The sequence below is a fragment of the Platalea leucorodia genome (assembly GCF_965183815.1).
Source record: "Platalea leucorodia genome assembly, chromosome: 3".
Classification (NCBI taxonomy): domain Eukaryota; kingdom Metazoa; phylum Chordata; class Aves; order Pelecaniformes; family Threskiornithidae; genus Platalea; species Platalea leucorodia.
In genome coordinates, this window is record NC_138825.1 from 45,324,071 (window position 1) to 45,349,738 (window position 25,668).

Genomic DNA, 25,668 nt, shown 5'->3' on the forward strand with positions numbered 1-25,668 from the left:
AACAACATGAAGTTAGGCAGATCAGCAGGGGTAAGAGCCAGCTGCAAGGGATGACAGGCTACATGACCGGGTCGTAAATCGGCAGATGGAGAAGTGTGCCGATAAAGAGGTGGAGGTGGGAGTAAACAATTCACATGCTGCACACTCAGCGATGGGCTCTGGCCATTGCCACCAGGGATCCTGAGCTCTTCATAGACTGCTCCACAAAAAGGGCAACTCAGTGTTCAGGAGCAGCCAAAAGGCAAAATAACTGCCAAAAATTACTAGGAACAAAGCAGAAAACAGAGAAAAAAAGTTGTTTCCTACATCTGGGGAAACTGCAGCTGTCAGCACACCCACACTGTCAGAGATGCATCTCAGGCTAGAAAATACACCTTCCCGATCAATTCCACCGAGTTGGAGACAGGACCAGACAGACCTTTGGTCGGGCCCCATATGGTGGCTGCGCGTGTGATTTTTGAGGAAATTGCTCTTGGGTTCCTACGGGGAAGCTGTGAGTCCCCGTGGGTGGCTGGTGGATGGGACTGCAACGCTTAGTGCTGCAATGACTTTGGGTTTGTCTGTGCACATTTCCCCAACTTTCCAACCATGGTCGGTACTGAAGGTCTAACAGACCAGTATTATATTTTTTAATGAATACCAATTAATATATTGTAATGGAAAAATGACAAAACCCCACAAACCTTTATTAAATCAGTTTTTAAATGAGAATATTTGGTCAAAATGGCATTGCACATATAGATTTTTAGACGCTTTTTGGGAAACTGTAATAGTTTAAAACACTTTCTTTAAATACCTTGCTTTTACAGGAACAGATAAAAATAATTTTACTTAATTTGATCATGGAATGGCATGACTAAATTAAGAATAAATCAATACAGCAGATAGTTTTAAAATCCACAGTAGAGGTTATTTTAAAGAACAAAAACAGAGTATTAACCTATTAGGTCAGAAGGTCTGAATCTGCTTGAGGCTACAGAATAAGGGATGTAGGTATCTGGAAATGGGGAAAACTGCATGAACACAGATTCAAAGCAAGACGAATGCAGCCTGAGTTCAGACCCTCTTTTGCTATTGGAATTCATAATATAAATTAACTAATTATACAAAATAAAGTGTTACAATAATCTATGCAGGATATTCAAACTTATCTGATCATCTCACCTTAATTTCAATAGGGTAGGAAATAGGCCTATTGCCTCACAGGCAATCAAGATGATTCTCCTGCCCTCTTGTCTGTGGAAATCTGTCCCATATCACTGATGCCACCAGATCATCCTTATAGCTTAACTTGTACCAAATGGGCATGTTTCTTGTAACAGGTACTCCCAAATCCTAGAGTATTACTCACAGATATAGCATTTTCTATCACTAATGTTTATCATATATTAATTCCTGGTTTACCTTGTGCTAAACATTATACCTAAGTTTACTAAGAGTTAGAATTAAATAATCTGCATGTATTTGTTGAAGATATAATAAATTCTCCTCCTTAGCATACGTATTTCTTTCTTCCTCTGTCAAATACTCCAGCAAGGCTTGCTGCAAAATATATACTCTAATTCCTGTTACTGATACAGAGAGAGCTGAAAAATTATCAACTCCATACTGCAGCAATTTGGACTTTAATCCATTTAATTTATCTTCAGAGGCAACTGCTCAGAAATTCTATTAAAAGTGCTGCACTCAAATGGGCCTCATTAAAATATGATATTCCATATTGTGGGGTGGGGAGTTCCCCTAAATACTGTCCTTTTTATTATTATGCAGAATGCATGACTGGAGTCCAGAGTGAAAATGGAAGATACTGGGTGCTTAGTACAGTATCAGCATTGTGGTACTGAAAAGTAACAGCCATAACAGCACGTAAAGAATAAACCTGATTATGAGATACACATTCTTGATAGTATGGAAAAAGAGATTTTTTTTTTCCTCATTATTCTGCATTCCTTTCTTGAGTAAAAACTGGACTGAAGCTTACAGTGAGCTACCTGGTGAGGTCACTGGGAGTTTTGCCATTGACTTTGAGGAGACCAGCATCTCTGTGGAAGCAGCACTTCCATTAGAACAAAAATAAGCTATGACCAAAACTGTATTCTGGGCAAATTTTAATCAGAGCCTGTGCAAATTTCACCCTGAACAAAGGTTTGAGAGATGACTGTCTGTTCTGGTGAAAAAACCAAACTGGATTCTCTGCAGGCAACTACTGTATTAATTAGCCAGGCGTTTGAGTGCCACGCGTCTCTCCTGACTAACAGTTTTATCTCCAAGGGAATTCAACTACTTATACTAATATAAATAGCACATTTATATCAGTACATATATACAGGTATTATATCAAGAGGTAAGTGCATTCATGCTAACTGTGGAGGCTATGCTGGCTGCATTTTATCAAAAACAAGACGATGTTCTTTCTCCCTTGTGGAGCCTTCCGAAATTCAGAGCTGCTTGGCTTTCAAGTAAACACAGTTTTAGACAGAAAATTTTGCTATAGCCCATTGGTTTCTTGCATACTGAATTCTAACTCCAATTGATTGTCCTTTTAGAAGCTAAAGGGTTAACCTGCTATTGAACCTCAAACACAATGCTTTTTCAGGTCCTAAGTTCAGAACAAGATAGTTGGAGCATCTGTTCTCTGTCAATCAATAACCAGCTATCAGAGTGGACTTGACATGGACTTGAGCGTCCTCACAGTGGTGGGAGTAACATACATATATCCAGAGAAGTCCCCACATGATTTGCTGCTCAAGGATCTACCAGAAGAAAGAAGAGGATGCCTCCTCATCTCTCACCAGCAAGCTCAGCAAAAGCTGGGTCTACTTTGACAACAAAGCTAGGTTTGGCTAGACCCATGTTGGCACCAAGGCACTCAGTATAACTCCGAGCAAAAACACATTACATGCAAAAATTCTAGTTTCTCTTTTCTCTGTGATACTTGCCTCTTCCTCTTTTCAGTGAGAAAGGCTTTTGCAGCCTGCTATTCCTCACTTGATTCAATCAGCTACGGAAGACAGACTCATGCCTTTTTCAGCCATAAATACAGTACTATCCTTGCCGAGACTCACACTAGGGAATTTGAGGTGATCGTAAAACAGGCGTTTCTAGATCATACTTCCTCACTTCTGTATTCTCCATGACCGAATTACAAGGCTTACAGGGCTCACACTTTTTTTTTTAATTTGAGAAGGTTTTTGGCCAGAAATAGTGATACTGAGCAAAATGTATACCTATTACTTCAAGAAGAAGAACTTTTGTATAAGCAAAGGGTGCTAGATCCCATGGTTAAATTCATGCCTTGAGTAGGACTCACAAAATTTCCAGGCTAGGTATCCCTGCATTATGTCCAGGTAGAGTGGATCCAGGTTCCTGGAACTGGGCAGTTAACATCGGAGGTGGTACCTGGCTTCTCCAATACATGGTGCCAACACATTTGGTGGGCAGCTCTGCCTAAAAGCAAGCCATCTCTGCACTGCTAAAAATGCCTTGTTTCCTGTTGCCTTTGATCTTACGCTGCAGTGGCTGTCAGCAAAACTCAGTGAATATTACCAAGTTAATCTACTCTTTTACTGGCCAAATTCCTGCTTCCGCAGGATGCTATCCAGGTCTGCAGTCGCATTTCACGGTTTATAATCAAAAAGATTAACTGGGCTGTGGACTAAAGGTTGGTGATGGTACTCCAGCCAAGTGGAGGGAGCTGCTTTGTATATAAGTGAATGTGCTGTGCTGAGTATAATGTGCTAGGAAAGCTACAACATAAATAATGCTATATGTAAGACTTATCACTGGGAAATTGCTGGGGAACACCCAGCTCAACAACATGTTGAGCTATCATAGACTTCTGTGTTGAATTACTAGTCTTTTCTGAACTCCGGCTTATATATTGAACTGTTTCTATGCTACAAATCCTACTGTCTACAGTTGTCAGCCATTAGGGAAGAGGGGCAAAATTTCTGGCAGTGAAGAGGGCAAACCGCATCCTGGGGTGCATCAAACACAGCAAAACCAGCCGGTCAGGAGAGGTGATGGTCCTGCTGTATGCAGTGTTGGTGCGGCCTCACCTGGAGTAAGTCCTGTGTGCAGGTCTGGGCCCCACAAGTTAAGAGGGATGTGAAGGTCCTGGAATGCGTCCCAAGGAGGGCAACAGAGCTGGTGAAAGGGCTGGAAGGCATGGCCTGTGAGGAGCCACTGAGGACTCTGGGCTCGTCTAGTTTGGAGAAGAGGCGGCTGAGGGGCCACCTCATGGCTCTCTACGGCTTCCTGAGGAGGGGAGGTGGAGAGGGAGGTGCTGAGCTCTTCTCCCTGGTACCCAGTGATGGGACGCGTGGGAATGGTTCAAAGCTGTGCCAGGGGTGGTTGAGACTGGACCTGAGGAAGCATTTGTTTACGGAGAGGGTGGTCAAACACTGGCACAGGCTTCCTGGAGAGGTGGTCGATGCCCCAAGCCTGTCAGTGTTTAAGAGGCATTTGGACAATGCCCTTCGTAACATGCTTTAACTTTTGGTCAGCCATAAATTGGTCAGGCAGTTGGACTAGGTGATCGTTGGAGGTCCCTTCCAACTGAAATAGTCTATGATGATCTATTCTTTTACAGGAATTACAGAATGAAAATAGGAGACAAAGAGTGATGCATTCTGGTGACTTAATATTTATTTTTTACTAGTTCTTGTTCCAGCTTCTCATGGGAGAACTCTATAATCAAATAGATGGCTTAATAATCTGCTTATTTTTTGAGAGCAAATGCCTAAATTGATTCAAGATGACTAGAAAATGCACCTTGCTTCATTTAGGGATAAGTGGGTGAAATGTAATTGCCTGTGATCCACAGAAGGTCTGAGAAGATGATCCAATGGTTGCTGTTATTCTTAAGTCCTGTCACTGCAAATGGAATTATTGTTTGTCCATAGTGTGTACGTATTAGCTCATTTCAGCCACTGAAGTAAGGAAGCTTGGATAAATCTTTAATAACTTATCTTTCTGCTTTGTGATGCATTAAAGCTCCTGCTCTGGCATTAGTTTAGTAACATCAGAACGGTCTCATTTTATTTTTGTATCATTTGGGGAGGGGACATACAGTGCAGAAGTAATGGGTCACCTCCAAACCTATAGCTTATGAGTTTGCACAGGCGAGATGGTATATGAAATAAGCAGTGGGACATGATCAAAGATGAGCTGGTGGGAATCCCCAGTGAGTAAGCCTAGCACAGCTAGGAGCGGCTCATTTTGAGGCTGTTTAAAGCCTACGAAAGCACGCTGCCATTTGGGAAGGGAGCCAGGTGTTATGCAACAAGAAACTCCTCACGCCTTTGGAACAAGATCTTGGATATCTGCTCAAATATGCTGTTGTGTTAACTGAAAATACTGCAAGGAATAGGAAAATTGGGCAAAAGTTGCCCTGGGGCAAAGCCAGAGTGTAATTACTGCCTATGTGCACTTAACAGTCAGTATCCACAGTAAACATGGAAGAGTGTACCGCTTTTCCCTCAGGGGAGTAAGGCACGTTGACTTTACCCTACAATAACAGAGCGCATGCTGGCAGGTACCATGGAGAAGCAGACACACAGCAGATTTACACCCCCATTCATTCTGCCAGCTGCATACAAACTTGTTACCATTGCCTTCACCCCTAGATCCTTCACTCCATTCTAGCTCCAGTCAGGAGCGAGCGAAAGCTGCTACAACTATGGAGCAAGAACAAGGTGGGTTTGATGGTTTCTGCCTTGATCACGAATGTTCACATCTAAGACTGTCTTCTGTGCAGAGAGACAGGCTGATCAAAAGCGAACATTTCGCAAATTACTCCCCGCAGAAGCCAGCACGCATTCCTCGCGAAGGCCACGCCAGTGGGGAAGCACACACAAACCCATGGCCCTGGCTGAGCCGCTGTGCCACCGGCCTCTCCTGCTCTCCAGCTGCTCCTGTTTTCTAGAACGCACGAGCACTGCATATTTCTATAATGTACAGTTCCCACATAAAAAAGACTAGTGGGCACAACTCTTGCTTCTACAAATGCTAACTCTTGGGTGAAATTTTCACAGGGTCTGTCGTAGTGCTCAGTCAAATTACAAACAAGTGCTGCCTGACTACCAAAACCTTTAGATGCCACCAGCAGAACACTGCTAATAGTCACACAGTATTTATGCAGAGATATATTTATGCAACATTTCAGCTTATTTCCCAAAAAGGAAGTTTTAGTAGGAACTTGAAGTCATTGACTTCAGTAAAATAAGTCCTCTCACACCTCTATCGCATCCATTCGTGGCAGTGCCATCCCGTGGCCAGAACACACGTGTGGGAAGTTTGTGGATCTATTAATATCTATCGTAAGTCTCTTCTCACCTGCTCTGTGAAAAGATGTGCTGCTTGTTTTTAGACAAGTTGCTTCATTCTGCAGTTTCTTGGCTGCCCCATCTGCAAAACGAGGATAATAAGAATCGCATATCTTAAGGCAGCAGACTGCCACTCATGAAAGTTTTTGCTGCACTTGGGATCTTCAGTTTGTGCTTGCTAAAGAAGTGAGAAAGATTTATTATTAAAGTGATTACAGTGCTGATACGCTTGTGATGAATTCCCTGCAGGCGTGCAATATATTAAAGGCCAAATTCATTTCTCATTTGCACTTGTACACATTCCCTGCAACTCGAGTGATGCAGACAGTTACTCCAGCTGAGCACATGGCAGAATCTGGTTCCACAGCAACTCAGTTTAGACATTTACGTGTAATCAATGAAAGCGGAGAGGTATCACTTGCATTATAAGCAACTTTGAATATCACCAGTCGCTCTTTCCGACAGAACAGTGCAGAGGAAACATGCTATATGGGGAGGTTGCAATACCATTTCTTTGGTGCTGGAAGCCTGGGAATAAGCAGCTCTAAGTAGGGGCTAATTAAGTGGAGGATGAGTCTTCTCTGGCCAGGTGATTGTCCTGCAGCTCCTCGTGACAGTTGATGTCACCTATCTCTGGAAGATCCCAAGATGCACAGCGGGGATGGAAATATTTCCCTTCCCACGGAAGGGAAGTCCGTCCTCAAAGCACACTGTGCTTTCAGGTACAAATAGGGTGAAACCAGCCAACTGGCTGGTCTGAGAGGAACAGCCACTGCGGCATGGATGGAAACTGGTGAGAAAAACAACAGAGAGATGGACAAACACAAAGCAGGCACCGAGCCTACATTTCTCAAAATGTGAAGTGTGTGCAATGGTACCAGGCACAGAAAACCCATGGTATGGTTACTGCCTGCCTGAGTGATGCAATGTAGATATAGTTGTCTTGAAAAGTGCTGGTACAGCAGGCTCAGTGCATACTGATGATTCAATCTCTGAAATAATTTGAAATGGCAGTCACACTTCTGAAGGCGCACAAAGTCCTTATCTCCCTTTTAAAGCAAAGAAGCTACTGCACCAACAGGAAAATAGAGGGAATGCTAGAAGGCTTTACAGCAATGCATATCAATGAAAGGCTCCTCTTGGCTAACTATCCTAGAGCAAAACATATTCCTAGTGGTTCTGCCAAAGATCCTTTAAATGCTTTGATGGTGGTTGATAGGGGAGAAAATAATTATAACTACGAAGCAGAGGAAAGTTTTTGCTGTCTTGCTCTTGCAGCATTGGCTACGCCTTTGCAAGGGACCTGGACTAGCAGAGAACTTTAGGAAAGCAAATCTTTGCCAAAGGTTCAGCAGCCAGACCGAGGGAAGCAAGCAGTCCACAGTACACCCACCACCTCGCATTATTTTTGCCTATAACTTGGCTTTTTCATATGGCTTTAAACACCAGCTGGCAAAATTCATCAATATTAGTCTGAAAGGAAACGTTGTCAATTGATTTGGAAAGCAAAGCTCTCCAACAAAGCCAGCCTGTTTCATTAAAAGAAAGCAAACAGCAAAGGAAGCTCTTACCTGCCTCTGTACAACCTCTGGGCCCTATCATACACCATCAAGGCAATTTAGATTTTGCCATTGATGGTAAAGGAAAAAAGAATCTGAAGTAAAGAAGGAAAAGTCCAACTAGGTCAACAAAGTCCCTGGTGGGTGGCGATAGGGTATCTGAGAGCTGGTATGCAGAACGGACATGGAAATGCTGGAAAGGATTCGATTTTATAGCACAAGAAAAGATTGCGCTGCTTCTGTTTCTATATAAGGTAGGTAATAAACTGTATTTGAACTAGCAGAAGAGGAATGAGATGACCCACATTTCAAAGCTGGAACCTGGTGGGTTATTATTATTTATGATTCATAAAGCATGTGCAGTGCACCAAATGAAAGGGAGACGTGCTCCCTGCCCAGAGAAGCCTCCAATGCAAACCTTGAGAGAAACGCTACTGTGCATGGGGCTAACTCCAAGGGCTTTTTAAAATTCTAATTATAATGTAATGAAGATCAGGCCTGGTCTTCTTTTGGTCAGAAAACTGAGATCTCTTTTCCTATCTCTACAGCAGGTGGTTTTTATGTTGGGGGAATGCAACAGCTGTATTCTCCATGAACTGAAATAACAACCTTCAGGTACTCCTGATTTTCCACTTTTACTTGCTGATTTTAGTTTCTTTCCCCCTCTTGGGCATTTCTGCATTTTCTCACTTTCTCTTCCACAGAGCCCTTGCTACCGTTTTTTCTTTTCCTTTCTTTGTTCCTCAGGTTTTCAATATTACTTTTTTTCTTCTTCACGAGCTTCCTACAGAGTCTCACATTCATGTTTTACCTCTTACTGTTCAATCATTCTCTTTTTTGAGTCGTTCTTCCTCTTTGCCTCATCTTGCTCATCCCTTTCTGCCTCTCCTCCCTCCATTCCTCTCAGCCAACCTTTTTCCTCTCACCAACCCCATTCTTTCAACCAACTATCGCATCCCCCAAACCAGTGGCTTCCTCTCTGCCCCTTCCTTCAGGAACTGAGCTCTGTATCCACCCCTCAGATGGGCTCCTCTTCCTGACCTGCACCCTCTTCCCATTCCTCCTGCCTCCACATCACCCCCTCCATCTCACCTGCTCTGCCTCTCTAGGACACAGCCTACAGGTTTCTACCCGAGGTTGCATCTCCTTGCCCCAGACCTTCCCACTGGCTACGCCAAGAGCATCAGAGCTCTCTGGGAGACCCTCCTGAGCACATCGCTGCCCTTTTCAAGGTCCCCAAAAGTCTCCAAAGGTCCCCGTGGTCGCTGAAGGTCTGCCAACCCCCTGCTGCTGTTGGGCTCCTAATGTCCCTCCTGGCCACAGAGCCCCAACCCCACTGCTACCATGAAGCTGGATTGGCAACCAGAGGTGAGGACAGATGGCTGGGACGCAGGACTGTGTCCCTCCCATCGGAGGTCAAATCTGTCCAGCACCCTCCCTCCCTCCTGACGGGGGGTCTCGCCTGGCAAGTACTTGCCCGGGGGCTCGGAGATCGCTCCCGGGCCCCGAGGAGAGCTCCAGGATAAGAGCTCTGCCTCTGGAGCGCGGGGGAGGAAAGAGCCGGAGCAGAACAGGGCGGGGGTAGGCGCCGGCGATGCCCGGCGGCGGGGGCTGCGCGACCCGTGGGCGGGCGGCGGGGGTCCCCGCCGCCCGCCCACGGGTCGCGCAGCCCCCCCCGCCGCCGGGCATCGCCCCCGGTCGCCCCGGAGCATCCCCTGTCACGGTACCCGGTCTCCCCGGAGCATCCCCCGTCGCGCTACCCGGTGGCCCCGGAGCATCCCCCGTGGCGGCACCGGTCTCCCGGGGATACTAGGTCCCAGCGTCGTCGTTTACCTTCCACTTTGGTGAGGGTGAGGACGGGGCTGTTGCAGGCGCTGAGGGGGGCCACCCTGGCCGAATGCTTCTTCATGGCGAGCCCGTCGCCGGCGGCAGCTCCCCGCCGCCCCGCGCCTACATCCTGGCGCCGCCGGAGCCCTCCTCGGCGGCGCTCCCCCGGTACGGCTCCCGGCCCGCCGCCCTCTGCCGCAGCACCGGGCGGCGGCGGCGGCGGCGGGGGCTGGGGCTCGCCCGCCCGCCCGCTGCCGCTCGGGGCTGCTGCAAACCCGACGTCACCGGCACGGCCCCCCCCGCCCGCCCCCAGGGCTCCCGGGGCCGCCCCCCGGGTCGAGGCGGGGGTGGCGCCCGGACGCGGCGGCGAGGGGCGCTACGGAGCCCCCCCCCCCGGGCGGCGGCCGGCCCGCGGCGTGACCGCTCCGGGGCGGCGGGAGCCTTCCCGGGCACGGCGCCGGCGGGGCAGGCAGGGAGCCCGGAGCGTAATGCGGCTGCGGACGGCGCTCCCGCTCCCCGCTGCGGGGCCGGGGCTTCCCGGAGCGGGCCCGGCTCCCGGCCCCGGCGGCTCCTGCTGGCGCTGCGGTGCCGCACCGCACGAAAAGGGCTCCTGGCTCCTCATGGTCTGCTTCGCTCCCCCCTTACTGTCTAACGGGAAAGGATAATTCACACTCTCCAAACCATTTTTTGTATTTGCCCGTATTACATCCCCCCTCTATTCTCCTTCTGGGTCGATTTTCACCCGTGCCTTTAGTAACTTGGACCATCCTTTCCACAGTCCTTCTGCTCCCGCTGTGTCCCTTCTAAGAGGGAGACCAAGATTAGACACAGCATTCAAGATCAGGATACACCATTGATTTATCAATAATATTCCAATACTTCCAGTAGCATACTCTACAGCTTTCTTAACACAGCTTATCAACTTCTTTTTGAGGCATGAAACAAAATACCTCCATACCTACACACAAGTTCGACAAAATGTGGTATTTCACAACTGGATGCTGCTCGTACGTAGCAACTTTTTATGGTGGGTTTTTTTCCCCCCAAATAATTTTAAGACCCCCCAGTCATGACACACCAACAATGTGTGGTAGATGTACCCTTCTGTCGATACGCAAAAGTCTAACTGGTATTAATTAACAAGACTTAACACCAGTGGATCCAGGAGAGAACAGATTCTAATGAACGAACGTGAAACATGCAAAAAAGATTATATGGCTATAAGCAAAGAATCATGTTTCACAAGGTGCTGAGCACGGTGAACTCAGCACCCTTTACTCCTAGTGATTTCTTCTGTGCATATGAAAATACTTGGCACATTCATCAGGTTCAGATACGAGATGCGTCAGCAAAGACGCAAATACTCAACGTTTCTTACGATTTGGTCAAATTAAAATGAGTGTACTTTGCAAACAAGACCAGGCAGCCATCAATACTCCACAAACATTCCGAAGTATTTGTTAACTATATAAATACTAGCTATTGAAAAGCAGCCCCGACAGACTGTTTAGCAAACCGTGGGAAACCACCACCTTACTTGCGCCGTCTGGACAGCTCTTATATACTTAAGAGGTGAGCTTTCTTGGTGGGTCAGATCTGGACTGTTAGTTTGCACAGGTCTCATCTCGTGATCTGCAGCCCGATGAAGCTCAGGGGCGGTTTGCATTTTCTGTGCCTCTTCCGTGTCAGCCTTTGGGATGAGCTTTATAAAAACAATCATTAGGCTCCTTTCAAAGTGATCCTTCTGGAGAGTATATTCATGTGCTCAGTGCTAAGACCACAAAAGCTTGGCTTGGTCAAATGAAAAAAAAAAAAAAAAAAAGGCTTTCATGGTTATTTCCAGGCCTTCTTAGTAGAATTATCTGAGCCATTCAGCTTCCTGTGATGTTACAGATCATAGCCATGTTGGGAACTGTGGGTCCATCTTGTTTCACTGCACTGTTTCATCTCGGAGTCCAATTAGTTTCTGATCTTTGAAAGAAGTTACATAAAAAGAGGCAGATCGCACCTCGGATGGTCCTGTCCATGAAATATTTTGCAGTGTTGCAGTGCCTTTTATCTGAGGATTTCAAAGCATGTTATAAAATATTAATTCATTTTACACTGCCCCTGTGAAGAAAGTTCAGGCTCACCGGTGGGTAAAATACAGCCACAGAAGGTAAGCAACTCCCTCAGATTCAGATGCCCAAGTAACATCAGTGAGGACCAGAACCTGGATAACCCTGGCTGGCTTCTGCTCCGAGCTTAGTTTCCAGGATCATCTGAGCCTCTGCTATGGAAGCAGGAAACTACTAAGTCAGCATTTTACATCCAAATTTAACCTGCTTTTCCTAGAGGTAAATGGCTGTGCAAGGCTGGACAATCAGACTTCTCTACTGGCTATATCTTGTAATCAATGGGACATTCATAAGAATTATAAGGATATTTATTAAAAAGTCCTTGTTGCTGGGCACTTATACTTTCCTTTCTGCAAGGTTTATGCTCTCTTGTTTTTTAAAGGAAAGACACAGTAAGTACATTATTTCACTTGGAGGGTGGTGCTGCTCACCTAGAGAATCACACTGAAAACATGATAATTTTTTTTTTTTTTGATGGCGTGTTATTTTGACTCTGCATATATTTAATATTGAAGGATTTGTAGAGCTGTTAACATGTTTGAGGCTTGCAACATTTTATTTAAGCCTAGTACTCCAAATGCCAAAGACTTACATGGCAGTAAGTATCTCCTGGGGCTGGCTGGAGCTCTGCTTGCCCAGGTGAGGGTGGTGTCCAAGGGCACTGCTTAGCAGAGACTGGTGCACCTCTGCCAGCTGGTGCTGCCAGAGAGCTGGGAGGCACCTAAGCCTTCAGACCTCCTGTCCTCCTTCCTCCTCTGATGATGCCTTGCAGGACTGCAGCGCTCAAGACTCCAGTGTTCAATTTAGTCACCCCAGAGGAGCTTTCAAAGGCACCGAGGACAATTAGTATCCAACTAAGACTGGTTTCAAAGTGGGGACTGGACGTCCCACCACTTGTGGGCTTTTGGAAATCTGCCCAATGCGTGTGTGAAATATAGCTAATTGGGGCTTGATGCAGTCTGATATGGCTCTGCTCAGCCCTGATCCCAGAGCATTTTAACTCCGTCAGTCTCTAATTTCTCTTGCTGCCCTTACAGGCGCACACACTTCCACCAGAGATCCACATTAGGCCCCTGTCTTACACTGTGCATAAAAATATCAGCCACGTATCACAATAACAAATAGTTGTGTTTATTTAATGAAGACTAGGGTGCCTGAGGACTGTATTCCAAGGGCTCTACAGTGAGAGAGCTGCATTTGGCAGCAGGCTTGTTACTTTCTGTAACTTGTATCACGCTGCAGCCTTCCCCTCCTAAACCTTAACACATTTGCTGCTGGATTACATTTAATTTCATTTACAGTAAGCACCTTACAGTATAAGCAATGCAAAACTGATGCACTCAGGGTAAAATTTCATGTCAAATTTACGGCTTTTTTCCTTTAGGACACCACTCCCGTATTCAAGAGGCCACAGAGGAGAAGCTGGCGGATGTCTGGGCTGCAGACAGCTTACAAATGTGGAGAGGAAACTCTCAAAGTTTGAAAACTGGAGAAAGCAGACTTTCATTTCTGATCAAGAGCAAGGATGCTTCATGTGAAAAAGGCGAGGTCGGATTAAAAATCCAGGATGAGATAGATAGAATTTGCCCAGTTTGAAGACTTTGTAGTTTGGTGGAATTGGTTTTGTCACAGTTGGTTACCCTTCTTCATTTTAGATTAAGAAATTATAGTCGTTGGGTTGGGTTTTTTACACATAAACTTATATATGAGTGTGCTAACACCCAGCATCATACTGCTTTTAAGATCACGTATCATCACCACTTTTCTGAAAGATTTCTTGTTGACATAGAAAGGTAGATTCAGGACAAAACTAAATTCTCATAGTTATGTGTGCTACAACCTTTGGCTTTTATCCTATTAGTTAATTTGGTTAACCAACATGAAATACACGCCCAGTTGGTAACGTGCACTGTTGGTATTTTTCCAGTTCAGACATTTTCATGTTTAGTGTACTCATTAATAGGACATTTTTTAATTTAAGTGCTTGCCTTACCACTGAGGGCAATAATTGTTGTGCTTAGCAACCCTAAAGGAAATGGAGTGTGGACTTTTACTTGTGTAGCCAATTTCCTAATAGGCTCCATCTCATGCCAGAATGAACTCATCTGCCAGGAGTCAAGTACGTGCATGAAACGTACACTGCCCACAATCTGTCAGGAACAGATCATCCTTTCCTCTAGTTAATTTGACGTTATTTGGTGAATATTCTCCACAAATAATTATTAGTCTGTTTGCGAGGAGCTTATTCTACTTGAATGCTGTGTTAGTTTTGTTTGGCTACTGTCTAATAACTTTCTAATCTGTTTTTATTTCCCAACTAAAAAAACATAGATGTCAAAAGCACATTTCCAACAGAAATAATAGCTACTTCGGAAGTGATGTTTGCTGTCCTGCAATCATTCTGAAATCTGCATTTAGATGCGCTGCCTGGTCATCATCCACCACTATTCCGTTTGCGTGCCTCCTACATTCACAACCTCCACTCAGAACAAATTCACATTTTTGTCAAATTTTCATACAGTCTTTCTCGGCAATATTAGCCTAGCTGTAAGGACGTCATCTTTTCAATCTTCCCTATTCGAAAACAGTTCAGTTACTTTCAGTATCATGTCTTGCATTCACAGAACGAGGCAGTGAAGGGAAGAGGAAGGATTAAAACCTGTCTGGCTAGAGGTGTTTGCCAGACTGCACTGAACAGAGACTGCTATAGAATTACTGCTATACCTGAATGCCTTCTCTTCAAGTTTGATCAGATATACAGTGCTACAGATAACAGTCGAATCTGAGGTGTCCATAAAGGCTGTGGATTGTATATATGACCACATATCCCACAGTTCCTAGACATGGATGCAAAGTCCTGGTGAGAGTATCTTCCTCACGTTTTTTTACACCTTCTGTTTATAACTGTTGTAAGCATTACTGGAGGAGACAGCACTGATGAATTTTATTTCCATATCTCATAAAATATTAACCATTTCCAATATTTTCTGAGAAGCTCTCCTGGTTTTGTGCATGAAGAACAGCTGCATTTCAAATAATACTGGTGAATTCCACAAAATGTAAGAAAAAAAGCTAGTTTAAGTCTCAGAGTTTCAACACTGGACTATATAACTTTAATTTTCAGACTTGTGCTTTAGGATTTTGACAGGAAACATTAATGTCAGCCATGTTTTGGAAGGAAAACATTTTGTCAATTTTTACGTTACTTCGAATTTTAAAGAAAAGTTAATTCAGTGCCCATGGGCACGTATGGGATTGGGAAGTTCTGTGAACAAAGCCTTACATTTACATGGGAATCAGATGTTTGCCAAGCTGCTTCAAACCTGTCTGACGCTGCCAGGGGTCAAGGGCATCCCAAAGCCACTCAGTCTCAGTCTTCATTGCCTTTGGCAACACAGAGGAAACGAGCACAGGTGTTAGCCCAGGACAATACTTCCTCAAAAATGGACATGCAGGAGAAATATGACCAAGACTATTCATTTTCTGAAGGCCACTGAGTCTCCTACAACCAACAGTAGATTGAGAACAGATGTTTAAAGGTGAACGGCCCATGAATAGAGTAAAATTCACATGGCTGTTGTCACAATTACATGATGCCCGCGTAGCTCCTTCAGTGGACTGGCTCTACACCTTTGCCTCTCTTCAGGTGCAGTTTAAGGGAACTGTCCGCTTTCGGACGAGGTGGCTCAGGAACAACCCATCATGTGGCGACTGTGATTGATTGTTCAGTGAAGCCACCTGCAAGGTTTGCCTTTAGGAGCTGTGACCTATCATGAAATACAGTGATCAGGCTACCTAAATACATAGCATTTCTTGATATTGGTGGTGGGAACACAGGAGAAACCGAAAAACCAGTAAAACGCTTAAGATGCCCACTTGTCATCCTGCAGTTTGTCACTCCCTAGGAACTCCAGCAGGCTCAACAGTTTTGCCTGGTAGAAGCTGCTCTTCGCTAGCTGCTCCTGACAACTCCACCAACCCTCCTTCTGTCTCTTGTCACGTTTTAGCCATTTCAAATGCCGATTCCCAAACCTAGCAGTTCCCTGTGCAGTTGTGGCTGGAGACGAGAAAGTAGTGTTCTCATATCCTAACAGCCTGGTGGTTTTTCTAATGACCCTCCTCGGTTTATCAGGCAATTGCTTTTCCTTATATATTTGTATACGGGACGCTGTCTAGCTATGAGACCTTAATGACCCCAAATCATATAAAATACATCATTATGCCATCAATAGCAACAATTCAGTAACTACTATTTCTTAACCCTCTCATTATCTAGGATACGTACAGTATTAAAAATAACTGGGCATCACCCCTACATTCTTCACCACCAGCCCACTCCTGGCCAGTTGTGTTTGTAAAGCACTGGATGCGAAGTGAATTTAAATGTAGTTGTGCATGTTTGCTGCCATCAGAAACAGTGTGTAAGCTGTGTTAAGCCTCTACTGCTGTAACATCCCAGCTTAGGAGGACCTGACTCCTCTAGTAAAGATGCAAAGGCCAGGAAACCATGTTTGGCAGTAGCTCACACTTCTAGCATTGTAAAAAAAATAGGTGAAAAAACCCTGAAGTTGGAACATATGAAAACAGAATTAAAAAATCTAAAACCTAAAAACAGGATTAAAAAATCTATTGTTTGGACTCTAGCTCAGAAAGAAAAGAAATAAGTTCAGTCTGTGAGGCAAGCTTTTGTCCTCAAAGAAAAGGTTCTTTCAGAAGTGACTGAGCAAATAAGCATACGCTTCTGGCCTCAGACACACAAGCAGAGACCATAAGAACTGAAGACAGAAGCACATTTTTTTTCTCCTTCTCACCTGAATATTTACGGAACTCTGCACTGCCCTCCCAAGTAGTATCAGGCAGGAAAAGAGCAAAAAATGAGATGAAAACCAGATATCCAAAGATCTTTCAGAAAATAACAGTAAAGACACTTCTGAGCAAATATATTCTGTATTTCAAGTCACCCTTTTCATGGACAGTGCTCTGGAATGAAAATCATGATGTCTGTTGGATTTAAGTTTTACTGCCAGCTGCTTGAACCAAAGATTAGGTAGGATGAAAGCACTGCCAGTGGCCTGTGGACTGGAGAGGGTTTCAGCCTACATAAATAACTTGCCAGATATTTGCCAGGAAGAAAATTGCTGCCTATCTAAAATCCAAAGATGCGTAAGAGCTAGCAGGTCCAGATTGATTCCTGTGTTGCCCTTTTACCAGGAAGAGTGATTTTAAACACTTCAAATAATTACATTTTTCCTGTTCTCTGTATAGCCTGCACTTTGTCTTTCTTCTTACTTTTTATGTCAGTGTTTCTTTTGTTCTTTTTTTCTTTGTGTTATCTTTTCCTTTCCTCCTTCATGTCTTTCCTTTGTCAAATTTCTCCCAGTGCTAATACTGAAAAGCTTGCAATATGAACTGAATGCCACATCCACTTATAAAGTTACACAGACAAACAGACAAAAACTTTCAACTGTGGGTTCTTTTTTTTGTTGTTCATGTCCATCACAACCCTTAATAGCTAGTACTGGGATTTCTGGAGGTGTCTTACACTTCACAATTTACAGCTTCAAAGTAAATTCACTGTAGCTGTCCAGAAACCATGTGCCTCTCAAGCTCTCCTACCCTTTGCTCTGTGATTTTAAGATTCTGCCTGTGCACACTATCAGCACTATGTCCAGAAGAATTCAAGATGAGGATGAAAAATAACGCCCTAGGCACAGCCTGTCCCCAAATTTTCCAAGTCTGCCCTGCTTCCTTACAGGCGCTCCAAGGGAGGTCCAGCAGAGCCGGCTTCTGGGTTAATTCTTGGGAAGCAGCAAGTCAGATCCCTGGAAGCAACAGGTTAATTTTCCTGGGACCTCTCACTGAAATGCTTAAAGTAAGTAGCTGTGCTGATTGCCCTCAGAGAGACCATTCAGTTTGGCACACTGAGTTCCTCCTTCAAGCATAGATTTTATTTAAAAGGCATTATATAGGATGAACCTTTTAGCACCAAGTGCCTTGTAATTATACCCTCCCTACCCTGTAATTCTAATCACTCCAGTCTCCCACTCTTGGAGAGGCTAATTGCTTCTTCTCAAGCCCACTGGCTACTTCTCTCTTTTTTGCAGGCTGCTTCTCTTGCTTCTTTCAACTGCTATTAAGGGAGACATTAATACAGTTGGGCCCCAGCTATTTTATTACAATATGAGGTAGCAATATAAGCATGCTTCCTAGAAGAATATCTGCCTTCAGATACTGGGAAAAGGAAAAGGGAGAGAACGCTGGGGTGGGAATGCCTATTATAAAATCTAAAAGTACCTCCTGGTGTGTGCTACGAGCAGTGGCAGTGCGATCCTCCCACTCCATTTCAGGCTCTGCCATTGTCGTGACACAGGGCGTGAGTTAAGTTTCTGCCACAAGTTACTCATGAGTACCCTGGGACATAACTTAGCTACTTCCTTAAGGTGCTTTTTGAGATCCTATGCTGAAAAGCCCTGGGAACGGCCAAGCATTATTGTTACTAAACACTTGGAGTGTATCTAACAGGCTTACTATTTATAATTTATCATCCTTTCTTAATAGAAAGGATGAATTTATTACTAGTGCAGAGGATGAATGTATTGTTACTGCCGTTTGACACAGTGCAAGAATAATTAACGTCTTTGGGTCATGCGCTAAATCTGAGTTTTTGAAATGACAGTGAAACAGCATTTTGTAGACCAAGAAGTACCTCTCTTAATATTCAAGGTGTTCATAAATTGATTCATAATCTTATTTATCTTTATAGAGTGAATGATTTTAACCTCCCAAGTACATTGCTGAACAATACAATGTCAGATGAATACCTACAGCAAAGGTATATTGCCTCATATTCATGGGAAACACCACGGAGAAAGTTTAAGTCCTTTGGGCTGCTTCAAGGCCATGGGAGTTTTGATTAGGGAGTGGGGTTAAAGATGGGAAACAGGCTTGAGGTTGTGGCTGGGAAGTTAGGAGGGCTGCTCTGTCTCTTTGGAAAGGACGTACTTTATATGAAGGACCATGGATACAGTCAGGAGATTCATAACAATGTAAAATCAGAATAATTCCACAGATTCCAGTACAGCCATGTCAGACGAATGCAGAGGCAGCAAAGAGTATAATCTACACCAAATATCTTGTACCGAATTCAGTCTTCTACTTAGACGATAACATTATGCCCTCAAAAAACAGTCATGAGACTGAGGAAAACTGGAAGTTTTTTTCCAACAGAAATACTTTGAATAAACACGGCAGGACTGTAATGTTATGTTCTCTATTTGATGAATTTATTTAGTCTAAAATAAGCAAAAACCTTCTGGGGTTTTTAATTCTTCAGATTGGAAATTTAGTGAATATCAGCTTAGCTCTAAAAAGTTTCATACATACTGACCAGATATTGAGGAGATGGTCTAATACATTGCCTTTGATTTCAGCAGATATAGGGGAACCACAGCCTGAGGGTCTGTGAAGGAGGTCAGGAAAGGACCAGCGAGAAAGGGATGGTTTCTTTTAGTCACTCTTGTGCTTCTCTCTATTTTTAGCTGGGACTATACTATGGCACACAAATTTACTACAGGTATCTTCTTTTCCCCCCACCCACCTGGGCACAAGGTATGTGCACTGTTTGTGGAGATTCTGTATGATACACAACTTTTATCCTATTTCAGCTTGATTCCTGCCAACTTTCAGGAGTTTGCAATTTACATATTGTTGCAAAAAGCAGAGATTTCTACAATCTTCCCTGGGACGTGAATGTCCATTGGTGGACCTTTTCTGTTTTTCTCTTGCAGTATGAGAAGAAAGCAGGTACAATGGGTTCTTGCTGTCTCTTGCTAGTCAGTAATTGCTAAACAGATTTTGTTAAAATAGGCATGACAATTTTTTAAAATGCTGGAGTAGAAACTTCAAGTTTCATGCTTATGTGACAATGGTCGTGAGCATTGAAGATGTGTCATTCTATGCTATAAGCCCTGTATTTTACAAAATAACAAGACAGATCTTTATAAAGACCTTCTGCTACTTATCATTAATCCCTCAACTTCTAGACTGGATTTGGTTAATGCTTTTGGGGAATGAATCTGGATCATTAATTAACAGTACCAGGGATATCTGTAATAGGATTACGCACATGGTTTTACATTCCCATGACTCAGTTGATTTTCTTTTGAACTAATGGGAACTTTGCCATTGCACTCAATGCACTCAATGCTGGAACAGTCATTGCTGATAAAACAGTAATAATAAAACAGCTAAAAAGGAAACTAAATTTAAAAAGTAGACAAATTAAAAATATTAGCTTACAGAGTAGAAGGAGGGAGGGTCATGATAAGCTACGAATCCACAGGAAAGCTAAGAGAGGGCAAAACATTAGGCAGAAATATCCAAGATAGAGAAGGAAAGAGAGGACCACCAGACAGGATAAGCCAAAGACAGACGGACAACAGTTCAGGCAAGCATCATAACACAAATACAAAACACACTTGGAATCAGAAATAAGAATATTGGGGTAATTCAGAAAAACTGAAGCACCTGCCTATTGTAAGAGAAGTGCATGTATGCTTCGGATAGAGTGTGGGAATTCAGGATCCTGTTCCTTTCAGCTGGAATAAAAAACAGGCTACTAAAAGCACAGATTTCTATTACAAGGAGGCTCCTTGTTCTATAGTGTGTTTTTTGGAGTTAACATGTATTCTTGTGCAGAGACTTCCACCTTGTTCTTTAGCTGCAGTTTGATCCTTTCACCACGGCCACCAGGGCAAATTCTTTGGAGAATCCAGCTGATTTGTATCCCTCCCATCACACGAAGCAAATCTGTCAGATACAGCCACAAGAGTGTTCACTGGATGGCACATGTATATGAAGTAAGAGTAGTGGGGAGAAGACTGGCACTTCATCTGAGGCTGCCCTGGCTGGTACCCTATGGTCTTAGCACAACCCCGGGGGAACATCAGCTTCTGGTGTCACTTACAGTAGGATGAGGCATGCTCCGATCTTTGCTAGGAACTGGACAGATGCCTGGGTGATGGTAGGATAAGGGGCCTGAGAGCAGGAGATGGCCTATCCCTCTCCCTCTCGACTGTACTGAACCTCCATTAGGCAGGCTCCAGCCTCTGCACTGATGGCAGAATCATTCTCCCGAGATCTGGAACAATGAAACTTCCCCCTGGCGTGGCCGTTTGTGCTCCTCTTCCCTCTCCCACTCCCAGCAGATGCAGGTCTGGATCTCAGATTAAATTTCCACTAAACTGTGAAGCAGCCTGAAAGCAGATTTATATCCTGCATATTATTTCCACCAGCGTTCCCCCAAGTGTATATAAAACATTACTATAATTCTGTCCTAGGGTTCTGTTGGTATTAACAAATCACTTGAATTTTGCTCTAAGTAATTAAAATTACAAGTACCTTTTATTGCAGTTACAGGCAAGAGGCAAATGCGGCTGGGGCCTTGTTATTCAGGTATGTGTAATAATTCAGGCAGCAGCATATATTTCTTTAACTTCTTTTCTTTCACAGAACAGTCTAAAGCCTTCAGCAATGCAACACACAGTTCCTCAAAGCTTCAAAACATAAATCTAGGTCCCATACCACCTAATGCAAATAAATAGCACAAACTCCAAGCAATTTTTTTCTGATTAACTGTGTATAAAACACCTTACAAATAACTCATAGCTGTTTCATGTAGTAACTCACTGAAAAGAAATAACTCTTCAGCGTCAACTTAAACCTGGCTTGGATATTAGCATTTCCAGTGCAAAATGTAAAACAGAGTATTGCTCATGGAGACCTAAGAAATAAAGCTTTAGACTGAGTCCAGGCTCTCTGGCTCTTTCAGACATCTCTAGGAATAAGCCAGCACTTTATCAGAAATAAATGTAAGACTTGGTGTTTGCTCAGTCTTTCCCCCACTAATGGCATTTCTCCAGGATTGACTTTCTAGAGAGGATTAAAACAACAACAACAAAAAACACATAAAGAAAAGAAGGGCAAATCAGTAAGCAAATACATTTATAGGAGACTGGAAGGTTGTAAGGCCTCTCAGGCCCTATTCGCTGAAGCCTTTAATCACCGTATAGGGCATAGCTAGTGCATTTAAAGGAACTTTAGAAACCCTAATTGAAAAAACATATATACTCCCCAGGGCACAAGACTGTATATTGGAATTGACAAGCTTTTTCTTGGTTTCTTTTTCCCATCAAAAAGCTTATCTTGTGCTCTTTTCCAGATTTTTCGGATGAACAAGGAAGGTTGCGAGTAGAGAAGCAGTATCATGCCTGGAAGGCTTGCATGAGATGGATGAAAGAATCAAAACACAGCTTTAAATCTACAAGGAGCTAAGACCACTGCATGACTAAGCTTGAGATTAAGTTCTTGCCAGTCAAACAGGAGGAAGGACGCTTGGTTTTGTTAACCAGGAACTCAGAATAGTTTTTGTCATCCTGACATTTAAGAGCTACTCATATAATCACTGTGTAAAATAAGGTCATAGAAGGCGTATCTGTGGGAGACATTTTTTTGAATGATACTTTTGTGTCTGACAAAGCAAACAGGGCATCAGCTGAAGATAACAATCCAAAGGCATAAGACAGGCAGAAGCATACGGAACTTATTAGTGCAATTAAGGCTACAGAAAGGGAGGACATGAAATACTAACAAGGCAAATGTTGGGAGTGCAAGTTGGCTTTGCTGAGATAAACGCAACAGAGCTCAGTCCGAAACAGCATCCAAACAGATATTCACAGACAGCCTGCATGCATTTCGTTATTTTAGGAGTGTAAAGATTTACTTGAAAATTGCTTTAAAAAATAAGAATGTTTTTGCTGTCTGGACAGGATCCAGATGTGGATCCCTTAGGCCAATCTCTTTCCATTAACTGCAGAAGCACTACAGAGAAGTCCCGCAAACTACAACTCTAACTTTTAGAGGAACACATTTAGATGAAATGTGGCCCTTCATCTCTGTGTTTCAGTGTATGTTGAACAGGATTAATAATAATACTCACTGCTTCATCTAAGTTAATGAAATATATTTTAAAGAGTTCTGACCCTGCACTCCCTCCTCTAGCAGTGTATAATATACATAAATATAAGAAAATAAGCTGTTTGCACTTCAGTCAATCTATACCACCCACATTAAGCTTCACCCAATTTAACTGCCACTTAATGGCTTATTGCTAACTGTCCTGCTATTGCAAGACTGGTTTAAGTCCTTTTGCTTAAAAAGCAGCCTTCTTTATCTTGTAGAGGATCAAACAACTGCTCCAACAGATATTTCTCAATGAAGACAACACCTAGATTCTATCTATCTGATCATTGTAAGTACGTTAGCATTGAGCCGAGCTATATGTTTTTATCTCACTACATCCTTATCTCCCCTATATCTTATCACACATAACTTTGTCATATTTTATTGCTAATCAGGGAGAATCTTAAACAATTCACCCTTAAACAGTGGTGTCATCTTTCATCACATGCTCTAATCATTGAATACCACTAGAACAGTGTTCAGCAGCTTGCATTCATTGAAAAAGCCTTTACCTGTGGTGTGGATATTGCATTTCCACCTAACATTCCCTTCCAGGGTCACTGCACGCAAAGTGAAAAAACCCTCTATATCTTATTTCACAGCGATTTTTACCCCTCCTACTATTAATTGGGGCGTTTTGTTTGTTTGTTTTGGACAGAAAAAGGGTCTTTAACTGAAGAGACACCACGTCCTATGGCATTACCAGCAAAATGACTGTATTTCAGTGTGCAGAGCTGCATAACAAGTTCAGCCAGCCTGGTCTCACTTCCAGATAGTTTGTAGTTTCAAAATTGTTTTCTCTGCTTCAGGGGAAGTCAAAGTCATGGAAGATCTCGTTGTAAATGTTAGTGTGATGTCACTATATACTGGCAACAACCAGGGTCATTACGTTCTGCCTTTCCTATCTGTCTTTCATTCGTTGTACCCCCATTCAGCATGAGGTTTATTAAAGTACTTTAATCTCCCGCGTTTTTCTGTGTTTCAACTGGAGAAATTGTGCTTTCTTTTTTATTTCCAACCCAAAATAAGTACAATGCATCTGGTATGATGAAATTGCTACCCAAAATGACTGCCAATGACTGCCTGATCAGTGCTGAGGGGTTTGGGGTTGTTTGTTTGTTTTTTTTTAATATTTAGAAAACTTTGGGGTGAAAGGCACTGAAGAGCAAATAGAAATCATTACTACTTCTCCTGTCACTTAGGTACTAACATTCTGATATTTTCCTGCCTGCTTGTATACTGCACACAAACACGAACAAACTACATTTTAAAAAGAGATTAACAGAAAAGTGGTACTGATGAATGTACCAAATGGAGGAAGGGAGGTTCTTTGCAACTCTACCGGGTGCAGAATGCCAAATACTTAACAATTTGCCAGTAATAGAGGGGAATGCAAGACTATCTGCTGCTGGAATAGGACCATCTCAAAGCAGAAACAGATCATTTATAAAATGTTAATGACTACAGAAATTCCATAATTAGAATCACTGCTACTTCTGCTGCAGATAATACAGATGGATGAAAGGGAACAGAGAAGATCCTCCAGGCTTGCAGGAAAATTTTTTGCTGTTCAGCACTAAGGAAGATTATAAGAATCCAAAGCCTAAGTGAGAGAGAAGCTGAATAAGAAGGAGGAGTCAAAATACACCTGGTTGTGAAAGGCAAAACAACTGTGGATAATACATAAGATACAAGACTGTCAGAATGGTTTATTATTAATCTCAACCAAGGGCCTATTGTACTGTGTTTTTCATTTTTCTTTTCAGATTTTGCCTCCTCAGCATTATTTCAATGTGAAGGAGCCTTAGGGATTTGCCATGGATCCCAAGAATGACTTAAAGTGAGCCTCAGATTCCCAAGAAAGAAGGAAAGTGGGCATAGCACAAAATAATTTATATTATAATCACATAAATTAGCATATTGTAAGTCATCCACTTTTATCTCTCATGTCAGTAACGTGTCCTGATTCCTGATGATATTAGCAAGCTGGATGTTTCATCAGCTGAAGCCAGGGCAATGGCAATGGAAGGACTGCTTTCAAATGTTATGTCTTTTGATATATATGCGCTATGGGTTTTTCTGCTGTATTGCATGGTTTATAACTTCATGGACAGTATGCTTGCTGCTGACATTACCCTTCAGCATGTTTCAATTCCAGGCCTCAAACTATGGAAAAGTGCCCAGGCACATAATCAAAACACCAAATAATGAAGCTTCAACTTCAACTGACTTGAGCACATCTTCAGAACTCTGTATCTGCTTACAAAGTGATTTGCTGAGTGGGTTTAAGTAGGTATTGAAAGCTAAGAATGCACATCAGTGCTTTACTGATGCTGATTAGCCTCCCTCCCTCCATGTCATCTATTTGATTTAACCCTAGAGCACATGCGTTTCCCATTCTTTCAGTTGATGTTGGGAGTACAGTGTAACTCCACTCAAAAAGCCTCATCCTCTCCCGAGTCCTACTGAACTTATGGTCTCAGTATATTTTTCATTGCATGAGTCCCATAGGTTAGTTTTGCCCCATGTGAAAAATATTACTCTCCGTTTCACAGCTGCTGCCTATCTGTTTCACTGGGTAAGTAATCAACAACAATTCCCCTTTTTCTTGTTTTATGAGAAAATTCAAACAGGGGAAGTCTGAAACATGGGCCCTAAGCCATTTTTTATTTTGCCTGCACTCACCTTGCTCTCTCCTGTTTAACACTTTTCTAAATGAAACAACTCTGTCTTTCCATCCTCTCTTCATTCTGGAACTTCACTATGACTCTGGTCTTTTCCTCACCTCATATTTCTCCTATTCCCGATGAAGCTGGTCTG

General features: G+C 43.2%; 1 protein-coding gene across 2 annotated transcripts in view; it reads right to left on the reverse strand.

The window, feature by feature from the left end:
- Positions 1-25,668, reverse strand: part of SLC35F3 (solute carrier family 35 member F3) — a gene marked incomplete at both ends in the record, with an annotated part of 187,953 nt that overhangs the window by 57,648 nt on the left and 104,637 nt on the right. The window contains one exon of one of the 2 annotated variants that reach the window (XM_082307914.1): positions 9,719-9,794. The exons of the other annotated variant lie outside the window; for it this stretch is intronic. Coding sequence (XP_082164040.1) covers positions 9,719-9,794 — 76 coding nt within the window. Of the gene's footprint in view, positions 1-9,718; positions 9,795-25,668 lie in introns of those variants that run through there. 2 annotated transcript variants of the gene reach the window in all.